This window comes from Nerophis ophidion, linkage group LG21 (assembly GCF_033978795.1).
Source record: "Nerophis ophidion isolate RoL-2023_Sa linkage group LG21, RoL_Noph_v1.0, whole genome shotgun sequence".
NCBI lineage: Eukaryota > Metazoa > Chordata > Actinopteri > Syngnathiformes > Syngnathidae > Nerophis > Nerophis ophidion.
The window spans coordinates 45,143,087-45,154,986 of NC_084631.1; the positions used below are offsets into that span (position 1 = coordinate 45,143,087).

At 38.3% G+C, this 11,900-nt stretch overlaps 1 protein-coding gene across 1 annotated transcript in view; it reads left to right on the plus strand.

Moving 5' to 3' along the window:
* The window catches only part of cpne4b (copine IVb), a 103,347-nt gene that overhangs the window by 8,163 nt on the left and 83,284 nt on the right, over nt 1-11,900 (plus strand). The window contains exon 2 of the mRNA XM_061882764.1: nt 7,754-7,942. Within this exon, the coding sequence (XP_061738748.1) occupies nt 7,772-7,942 (171 nt within the window). The 5' untranslated portion in view covers nt 7,754-7,771. The remainder of the gene's footprint in view (nt 1-7,753; nt 7,943-11,900) is intronic.

Here is an 11,900-nt window from a genome sequence, read left to right on the forward strand (position 1 = left end):
AAAAAATCATTGTTCTTAGCACTGGACAAATTAATATTTATGAGTGGAAACAAAAAGATAATCGATGCTGCTGCAAAGACTTAAAAACATATAATACTCATGTAAAGTCAAAATATTCGATATGGAGCATTAAAATCATTGTTCTTAGCATTAGACCAATGAATATTTATGAGTGGTAACAAAAGGATTACCCATGTTGGTGCAATGCCTAAAAAGCATATCACACTCATGTAAAGTCAATAAAATGTCTGATATGCAGCAGTAAAATCATTGTTGTTTGCATTGGAAAAATTTACATTTATGAGTGGAAACAAAATGATTATCCATGCAGCTGCAATGCCTAAAAAAAGCATATTGCAGTCATGTAAAGTCTATAAATTGTTTGATATGGAGCACTGAAATCATTGTTGTTTGGATTGGAAAGATACACATTTACGAGTGGAAACAGAAGGATTATTGATGCTGCTGCAGGGCCTTAAAAATATCACAGTCTTGTAAAGTCCATAAAGTGTTTGATAAGGGGCATTAAAAGCATTCTTCTTAGCATTGGACAAATGAACATTTACGAGTGGAAACAAAAGGATAGTTGATGCTGCTGCAAATACTTAAAAAACATATTACACTCATGTTAAGTCAATAAAATGTCTGATATGGTGCATTAAAATCATTGTTCTTAGCAATGCAGAAATTCATATTTATGAGTGGAGACAAAATGATTATTGATGATGCTGCAATGCCTTGAAAACATGTCACACTCATGTAAAGGCAATACAATATTTGATATAAATAAAGTTGATTTAATTTGATATGGAGTTAAAAATCATTGTTCTTAGCACTGGACAAATTAATATTTATGAGTGGAAACAGAAGGATTAATGATGCTGGCGCAAAGCCTTAAAACATACCACACTGATGTAAGGTCACTAAAATGTTTGATATGTAGCATTAAAATCATTCTACTTAGCATTGGACATATTCATATTTATGAGTGGTAACAAAAGGATCACCCATGTTGGTGCAATGCCTAAAAAGCATATCACACTCATGTAAAGTCAATAAAATGTTTGATATGCAGCAGTAAAATCATTGTTGTTTGTATTGGAAAAATTTACATTTATGAGTGGAAACAAAATGATTATCCATGCTGCTGCAGTGCCTAAAAAAAGCATATTGCAGTCATATAAAGTCTATAAAATGTTTGATATGGAGCACTGAAATCATTGTTGTTTGGATTGGAAAGATACACATTTACGAGTGGAAACAGAAGGATTATTGATGCTGCTGCAGGGCCTTAAAAATATCACAGTCTTGTAAAGTCCATAAAGTGTTTGATAAGGAGCATTAAAAGCATTCTTCTTAGCATTGGACAAATGAACATTTACGAGTGGAAACAAAAGGATAGTTGATGCTGCTGCAAATACTTAAAAAACATATTCCACTCATGTTAAGTCAATAAAATGTCTGATATGGTGCATTAAAATCATTGTTCTTAGCAATGGAGAAATTCATATTTATGAGTGGAAACAAAATGATTATTGATGCTGCTGCAATGCCTTGAAAACATGTCACACTCATGTAAAGGCAATACAATATTTGATATAAATAAAGTTGATTTGATTTGATATGGAGTAAAAAATCATTGTTCTTAGCACTGGACAAATTAATATTTATGAGTGGAAACAGAAGGATTAATGATGCTGGCGCAAAGCCTTAAAACATACCACACTGATGTAAGGTCACTAAAATGTTTGATATGTAGCATTAAAATCATTCTACTTAGCATTGGACATATTCATATTTATGAGTGGTAACAAAAGGATTACCCATGTTGGTGCAATGCCTAAAAAGCATATCACACTCATGTAAAGTCAATAAAATGTTTGATATGCAGCAGTAAAATCATTGTTGTTTGCATTGGAAAAATATACATTTATGAGTGGAAACAAAATGATTATCCATGCAGCTGCAATGCCTAAAAAAAAGCATATTGCAGTCATGTAAAGTCTATAAATTGTTTGATATGGAGCACTGAAATCATTGTTGTTTGGATTGGAAAGATACACATTTACGAGTGGAAACAGAAGGATTATTGATGCTGCTGCAGGGCCTTAAAAATATCACAGTCTTGTAAAGTCCATAAAGTGTTTGATAAGGAGCATTAAAAGCATTCTTCTTAGCATTGGACAAATGAACATTTACGAGTGGAAACAAAAGGATAGTTGATGCTGCTGCAAATACTTAAAAAACATATTACACTCATGTTAAGTCAATAAAATGTCTGATATGGTGCATTAAAATCATTGTTCTTAGCAATGCAGAAATTCATATTTATGAGTGGAAACCAAAGGATTATTGATGATGCTGCAATGCCTTGAAAACATGTCACACTCATGTAAAGGCAATACAATATTTGATATAAATAAAATTGATTTGATTTGATATGGAGTAAAAAATCATTGTTCTTAGCATTGGACAAATTAATATTTATGAGTGGTAACAAAAGGATCACCCATGTTGGTGCAATGCCTAAAAAGCATATCACACTCATGTAAAGTCAATAAAATGTTTGATATGCAGCAGTAAAATCATTGTTGTTTGCATTGGAAAAATTTACATTTATGAGTGGAAACAAAATGATTATCCATGCTGCTGCAGTGCCTAAAAAAAGCATATTGCAGTCATGTAAAGTCTATAAAATGTTTGATATGGAGCACCGAAATCATTGTTGTTTGGATTGGAAAGATACACATTTATGAGTGGAAACAGAAGGATTATTGATGCTGCTGCAGGGCCTTAAAAATATCACAGTCTTGTAAAGTCCATAAAGTGTTTGATAAGGAGCATTAAAAGCATTCTTCTTAGCATTGGACAAATGAACATTTACGAGTGGAAACAAAATGATAGTTGATGCTGCTGCAAATACTTAAAAAACATATTACACTCATGTTAAGTCAATAAAATGTCTGATATGGTGCATTAAAATCATTGTTCTTAGCAATGGAGAAATTCATATTTATGAGTGGAAACAAAAGGATTATTGATGATGCTGCAATGCCTTGAAAACATGTCACACTCATGTAAAGGCAATACAATATTTGATATAAATAAAGTTGATTTAATTTGATATGGAGTTAAAAATCATTGTTCTTAGCACTGGACAAATTAATATTTATGAGTGGAAACAGAAGGATTAATGATGCTGGCGCAAAGCCTTAAAACATACCACACTGATGTAAGGTCACTAAAATGTTTGATATGTAGCATTAAAATCATTCTACTTAGCATTGGACATATTCATATTTATGAGTGGTAACAAATGGATTACCCATGTTGGTGCAATGCCTAAAAAGCATATCACACTCATGTAAAGTCAATAAAATGTTTGATATGCAGCAGTAAAATCATTGTTGTTTGCATTGGAAAAATTTACATTTATGAGTGGAAACAAAATGATTATCCATGCAGCTGCAATGCCTAAAAAAAGCATATTGCAGTCATGTAAAGTCTATAAATTGTTTGATATGGAGCACTGAAATCATTGTTGTTTGGATTGGAAAGATACACATTTACGAGTGGAAACAGAATGATTATTGATGCTGCTGCAGGGCCTTAAAAATATCACAGTCTTGTAAAGTCCATAAAGTGTTTGATAAGGAGCATTAAAAGCATTCTTCTTAGCATTGGACAAATGAACATTTACGAGTGGAAACAAAAGGATAGTTGATGCTGCTGCAAATACTTAAAAAACATATTACACTCATGTTAAGTCAATAAAATGTCTGATATGGTGCATTAAAATCATTGTTCTTAGCAATGCAGAAATTCATATTTATGAGTGGAAACAAAATGATTATTGATGATGCTGCTGCAAGACCTTCAAAAAAACATCACACTCTTGTCAAGTCAATAAAATGGAAACTATTAGAGGTTTTAATTGTACACCACTGAGTAGTCAGTGGTCCATCTGCAAGATAAGGCGTAGGTGTGCAGCAATCTGGTTTTTTTTTTTAAAGGCATTTCATCAGGCCTCTAATTAACAAGTCACCATTTTAACACATCAGCTTCTGGTGCGGATGAAAAATAATGAGATGTAAGTGTTGACGAGGTGCTAGCTGGCACGTGTTGTCAAGCTGCCGTGCGGCTGCAAGTACGCTATATATCTCACGCTGAATGAAGCTCGGCCAGCTTGGGGCTTTGAGCAACGGAGGATGGTTAGAGCTCAGTGTTAAGGAGCGTTGTGAGCTGTGTGACCAACAGGAACAATAAAGCTGCAACCCCGCTGCAAGGTTACGTCTATTAAACGCTACACTCTTCTTTCTCCTTGTAACTCCATCCGTCCATCTATCAGGGCTGCTTTTGTCATCTATTGATTAGCTTCTTCGATTAATCAAGTCAGCAGATGAAACACACTTTGAAGCCCTTAATGCAGATTTTAGGTCAAATAGTTCAAATATATTATTTTTTCTGACTGCTGTTCGTAACATTCATTCGTTTTTTTTAATAGAGGGACATTATCAGCATTGTAATTGCACCTGAAACATGTGGGCTTTGATACAAATATAAATAAAAAAACAGATTTTATCATTTTTTATCAGTTACACTCATTACATAATTGAATTGAATCAACATAGTTTAGATCAAAGCTTTTTTCTAATCGAATTAATCGATTTTAACCGACCAACAGACCGTACACCCAACCAAACGAGGACCGACCAACCGACCGAGACACAGACAGACAGACGGAGGAATAGACTTACTGACCGACAGACCAACGTTCAGTCTTTCTGTCAGTCGGTCCATTCAAGCGTCTATCTATCTATGTGTCTGTTCGTCTATCCATCCATCTGTGTATCCGTCTATCTTATTTAAATGCCAACAGACCGACCACCGGACCGACCACCGGACCAATTGATTAAACCATTGACCCAAAGACAGATAGTTTGTCTACGTGTCTATCTGACAAACAGACAGGTGGACAGCTTGATGGACGGATGAAAGGACAGACTGACCGACAGACCAACTTTCTGTCTTTCTGTCGGTCCATTCAACCGTCTATCTATCTGTGTCTGTTTGTCTATTAGTCCATCTGTTTATCCGTCCATCTGTTTATATGCTGACTGACCGATGTGCCGACTGACAGACAGACCGACCAATGGGCCAACCAACGGACCGACTGATTAAACCATTGACCCAAAGACAGACAGATAGTTTGTCTATGTGTCTATCTGACAAACAGACAGGTAGATGGCTCGACGGACAGATGAAAGGACAGACTGACCGACAGACCAACTCTCTCTCGGTCCATTCAACCGTCTTTCTATCTGTGAGTCTGTTCGTCTATTCATCCATCCGTGTATCCGTCTATCTGTTTATATGCTGACTGACAGACGGACCGACCGACTGATTAAACCATTGACCCAAAAACAGACAGTTAGTCTGTCTATCTGACAAACAGACCAGTAGACAGCTTGATGGACGGATGAAAGGACAGCCTGACCGACAGACCAACTTTCTGTCTTTCTGTCAGTCCATTCAACCGTCTATCTATCTGGGTGTCTGTTCGTCTATTCATCCATCTGTGCATCCGTCTATCTGTTTATATGCAGACCGACCGACCAACGGATCGACCACCGGACCGACTGATTAAACCATTGACCCAAAGACAGACAGATAGTTTGTCTATGTGTCTATCCGACAAACAGACAGGTAGATGGCTCGACGGACAGATGAAAGGACAGACTGACCGACAGACCAACTCTCTCTCGGTCCATTCAACCGTCTTTCTATCTGTGAGTCTGTTCGTCTATTCATCCATCCGTGTATCCGTCTATCTGTTTATATGCTGACTGACAGATGCGCTGACTGACAGACAGACCGACCGATTGATTAAACCATTGCCCCAAAAACAGACAGTTAGTCTGTCTATCTGACAAACAGACCGGTAGACAGCTTGATGGACGGATGAAAGGACAGCCTGACCGACAGACCAACTTTCTGTCTTTCCGTCAGTCCATTCAACCGTCTATCTATCTGGGTGTCTGTTCGTCTATTCATCCATCTGTGCATCCGTCTATCTGTTTATATGCAGACCGACCGACCAACGGATCGACCACCGGACCGACTGAATAAACCATTGACCCAAAGACAGACAGTTTTAATCCATGTGTCTATCCGACAAACAGAGAGGTAAATGTCTCGACGGACGGATGAAAAGACAGACTGACCGACAGACCAACTTTCTGTCTTTCTGTCTGTCCATTCAACCGTCTTTCTATCTGTGTGTCTGTTTGTCTATTCATCCATCTGTGTATCCGTCTATTTGTTTATATGCTGACTGACCGATGTGCCGACTGACAGACAGACCGACCAACGGACCGACCAGCGGACCGACTGATTAAACCATTGACCCAAAGACAGACAGACAGTTTGTCTATGTGTATATCAGACAAACAGACAGGTAAACGGCTTGATCAACGGATGAAAGAACAGACTGACCAACAGACCAACTTTCTGTCGGTCCATTCAACCGTATATCTATCTGTGTGTCTGTTCGTCTATTCATCCATCTGTGTATCCGTCTATCTGTTTATATGCTGACTGACCAACGAACCGACCAGCGGATTGACTGATTAAACCATTGACCCAAAGACAGACAGTTGTCTATGTGTATATCAGACAAACAGACAGGTACACGGCTTGATCGACGGATGAAAGAACGGGCTGACCAACAGACCAACTTTCTGTCGATTCATTCAACTTTCTATCTATCTGTGTCTGTTCGTCTATTCATCCATCTGTGTATCCGTCTATCTGTTTATATGCTGACTGACCGATGTGCTGACTGACAGACAGATCGACCGACAGAACGACCAGCAAACCGACTGATTAAACCATTGACCCAAAGACAGACAGAAAGTTTGTCCATCTGTCTATCTGACAAACAGACAGGTAGATGGCTTGATGGACGGATGAAAGGACAGACTGACCGACACACCAACTTTCTGTCTTTCTGTTGGTCAACCATCTATCAATTTGTGTGTCTGTTCATCCATTCATCCATCTGTCCATCTGTGTATCCGTCTATCTGTTTATATGCTGACTGACCGATGTGCCGACTGACAGACAGACCGACCAACGGACCGACCAACGGACCGACTGATTAAACCATTGACCCAAAGACAGACAGATAGTTTGTCTATGTGTATATCTGACAAACAGACAGGTAGACGGCTTGATCAACGGATGAAAGAACAGACTGACCAACAGACCAACTTTCTGTCGGTCCATTCAACCGTCTATCTATCTGTGTGTCTGTTCGTCTATTCATCCATCTGTGTATCCGTCTATCTGTTTATATGCTGACCGACCGATGTGCCGACTGACAGACGGACCGACCAACGGACCGACTGATTAAACCATTGACCCAAAAACAGACAGATAGTTAGTCTATCTGTCTATGTGACAAAAAGACAGATAGACGGCTTGATGGACGGATGAAAGGACAGACTGACCGACAGACAAAGTGTCTGTCATTCTGTTTGTTGGTTTCATTCATTCATCCGTCCATCCATCTGTCGGTCTGTCAGTTCATCCATCTATATATCCTTCCATCTATCTGTATATCTATCTATTTATCTATCCATCTATCTATTTATCTCTCCATCCATCCATCTATCTGTCTACCCGTCCGTTTATCTGGTAAAATTACCCTCCCACGTATGTCATTCTCTCTCTCTCTTTCTCCTTTTTACAGTGAGATTGAGTATTCATCATGAGTAACATCTACGAGTCTGCAGAGGCCACGCTGGGCTTCATCAGCTCTCCGTGCCTGACCAAAGTGGAGCTGAGAGTGGCCTGTCGGGGAATCTCAGACCGAGACGCCCTCTCCAAACCCGACCCTTGCGTGGTTCTGAAGATGCAGTCGCACGGCCAGTGGTTCGAGGTATGTTGTAACGCTGGAAATTAGCGAGAGTGCCTTGATACCGTACTGAATACTGGAGATCCAAATACACTCTGTTAGTCCCCTTTTCATATATAACAGTCGGGAAAATAACAGATTATTGATGTTCATGTAGAGGTCAGATTCTGATTGGTTTTCTACTCTCCCTTCATGTTGGTCCAAAGAACCAACCTTTCTGGTATCACACCAACGTTTTGTTTAAGATCACATACAGTAAGTACTTTATTGCAGTTTTTCGCAATTACTTTGGTTCAAGTAGAAATAATATTCTCAAAACTTTAGAAAAATTGCCAAAACAGTCTTACAGTGCAGCACCCAAACTCTACCAAAAACATTATAGTCTAATAATAATTGCAACAATTGACAATTAAGAGACTATTGTGCCTGTAATGATTTAAACAATTAAATGATGCTGACATGTTTGGAGAGAAGAACCACAAGACGGAGAATCAACAATCAGTTTAGTCTATTCACTTAATAATTGTGCTAATTAGGGATGGGTACCAAATGTGTTACTTTTTACCCACCGGCCGGTACAACACTGTACCAATTCACGTCAAATTAAACGGTACCATATTCCAATAACTTTGTTGCACGTGAATCCACGTCCAGTTGCAGACTCACCGGCTCAAGTGCAGGGCGGGAATCAATCAATCAATCAATCAATCAATCAATGTTTATTTATATAGCCCTAAATCCCAAGTGTCTCAAAGGGCTGCACAAGCCACTACGACATCCTCGGTTCAGAGCCCAAATAAGAGCAAGGAAAAACTCACAACCCTTTGGGATGTCAAAGTGAATGACTATGAGAAACCTTGGAGAGGACCGCAGATGTGGGTGACAATGGTGGCAAAATATAAGTCACATATTAATGTTTTATTCAATGCCTAAATGTCTAGATCAACTTCAGGTCTATTTGTCAATATACAGTTTGTTTAAATCCCTATATAAAATTAGCAATTTTGGGGATGTAATATGATAAATGATAAATAAATAAATGGGTTGTACTTGTATAGCGCTTTTCTACCTTCAAGGTACTCAAAGCGCTTTGACACTACTTCCACATTTACCCATTCACACACACATTCACACACTGATGGAGGGAGCTGCCATGCAAGGCGCCAACCAGCACCCATCAGGAGCAAGGGTGAAGTGTCTTGCTCAGGACACAACGGACGTGACGAGGTTGGTACCAGGTGGGATTTGAACCAGGGACCCTCGGGTTGCGCACGGCCACTCTTCCACTGCGCCACGCCGTCCCTTATGATAGATGGATGTAATATTTGAAAAAGGTCAATAATTCGTGACAACAATGATTGTAAGCAATTATTATTGCTGGATCGATGACACCAAAATTCTTGGTGATCCAAAAGGACTCTTAAAAGTGTTAAAATATTCTTCTGTAATCGCCTTTAAATGTTTATTTTTTTGTTCGAGAATGGCAAACACACAAAATATGCAATATTTCCTTGAAAAGTATTCCAAAATGCAATATTCATCATTGGAGCCTTAAATAAATTAATCATTCATAACAATGTTGATTTTTAGTTTTATTATTAAAAAAAGATGACAGTTTTAAAGAAAGGCATGTTTGTGTTAAAGTCAACATTGCAACTTTGTATTGATACATTTCACCTGTTTGTACCTCAGCTGGTTTTAATTGTGATGAGACTGCAATTTTCTGGAAAAATATGCCAAAGCAGATTTATTTCACTGCAGTACCTCTTTCACACACAGCATCCCTCCCTTCTCTCCCTCTGTCTGCTCCTTTGACGATATTAATGTCCATCCATCCATCCATCATCTTCTGCTTATCCGAGGTCGGGTCGCGGGGGCAGCAGCCTAAGCAGGGAAGCCCAGACTTCCCTCTCCCCAGCCACTTCGTCTAGCTCTTCCCGGGGGATCCCGAGGCGTTCCCAGGCCAGCCGGGAGACATAGTCTTTCCAACGTGTCCTGGGTCTTCCCCGTGGCCTCCTACCAGCTGGACGTGCCCTAAACACCTCCCTAGGGAGGCGTTCGGGTGGCATCCTGACCAGATGCCCGAACCACCTCATCTGGCTCCTCTCCATGTGGAGGAGCAGCGGCTTTACTTTGAGTTCCTCCCGGATGGCAGAGCTTCTCACCCTATCTCTAAGGGAGAGCCCCGCCACACGGCGGAGGAAACTCATTTGGGCCGCTTGTACCCGTGATCTTATCCTTTCGGTCATGACCCAAAGCTCATGACCATAGGTGAGGATGGGAACGTAGATCGACCGGTAAATTGAGAGCTTTACCTTCCGGCTCAGCTCCTTCTTCACCACAACGGATCGATACAACGTCCGCATTACTGAAGACGCCGCACCGATCCGCCTGTCGATCTCACGATATTAATGTAAAAAGTGAAAAATGTTTGTTATTGGAGCAAAATGGTCGTTAAACTTAAGAATTTCTGATTGTTTGTGAGGGCACCAAAGGGACTTCTGTGTGTGTTGGCACAGGACAGCAGCATGTTGTTGTTGTTTTGGCTTGTTTATAAAAAGAAAGTTGAGTATTTTATATCAGGGGTTCTTAACCAACTTTTCCACTACAAATAATAATTGTATTTAATAATTATATCTAATAATCTAGAGGATTATTATTTATTAGGCACATCCTTCTTAGGCTTAGGTCAGGTTGATTAGAAAGATATACTGTCTCATAAATATCTGACATACAATCATGCTGATCTTAAAAAACTAAATCAATTATGAATATGGGGGTAAGAATAATTATGAATATATTATCACACAAGAGTTATGCTTAAGGGCCCTTGCTATAATTATTGTCAATTGTGCTGAAGTGGTATTTTTCTTTGTGCGTGCTTGGGGGTAAAACAAGCACTCAGAAAGTACTCAGCCGGACGGCCTTTTGGTAATGTTATGATTTATCATGCCAACAAACAAAGCGAGCACACCTGATAGAAATTGCTCAAAAGTAAGGGTCCCCTTGGCAAAATATGCTAGTGTATTGGATATACTTTGCACCTTTTCCCGATTCGCATTAGCAATTTTACATGACGATTTCAGCACCTCCAAATTTGTTAATAAAAACTACAACTAAGATGTATAAACAATACTTGGACTATAAACACTAAAGGTCGGAACCTCGGGGCACCTCACGATTCGATTCCGCTTGTATAAGTGACGATTCTATTCAGAATTGATTCCCGAATTTAACACAATTCTCGTAATATATTATTTGGTATGTAAGTTATAATAAAACCTTTTCAAAACAGGTTTACAAATACTAACTTTGGCTGCGGACGTACGACTTAAACATGCAGTGTTGGCCGAAGAAACGTCTTTAGAAATATATTTGAAGAACTTTTAGAACGTTAAACGATCTAATAAAAGGAAATAGAGCAATGTCCAATCCCAACTTTACAATATTTAGAATACACATTTACAAAGCAATTGAAAATACATAAAAATATAATACTTGAAAATACAAAAGAGGAAAAACTAAAATTAATAAACAACAGCTTTAATAATAATACAATTATAACAATAATAACACAAATAATATAACATTAATTATAATAATAATAATAATAATAACATCACTAAGAGCTGTTAAATGCTTATAATCCAAAATGGACTCTTTAATATATGAAAATACAAATTAAAAAACAAACAAACAAACAAGTTGATTTTGAAAAGATTCTTAATAATTATACATTTGTTTAGAATTTGAATAAATAAAAATTGCGATTTTGATTGATTTTGTTGAGCACCCCCCAATAAACCAAGAAGTGAGACAAAGAAGTGTAAGAAAACAAGATAAAACAACCAGACAGGGAAGTTATTATTGGTGTTAAATGTTACATTAGAAAACAATAAGATTGTATTATTCAATTATTTACATTAATTAACAAAGTGGTACTATTATAGTATCACAGTACTAAAGAATTAAAAACGGTACT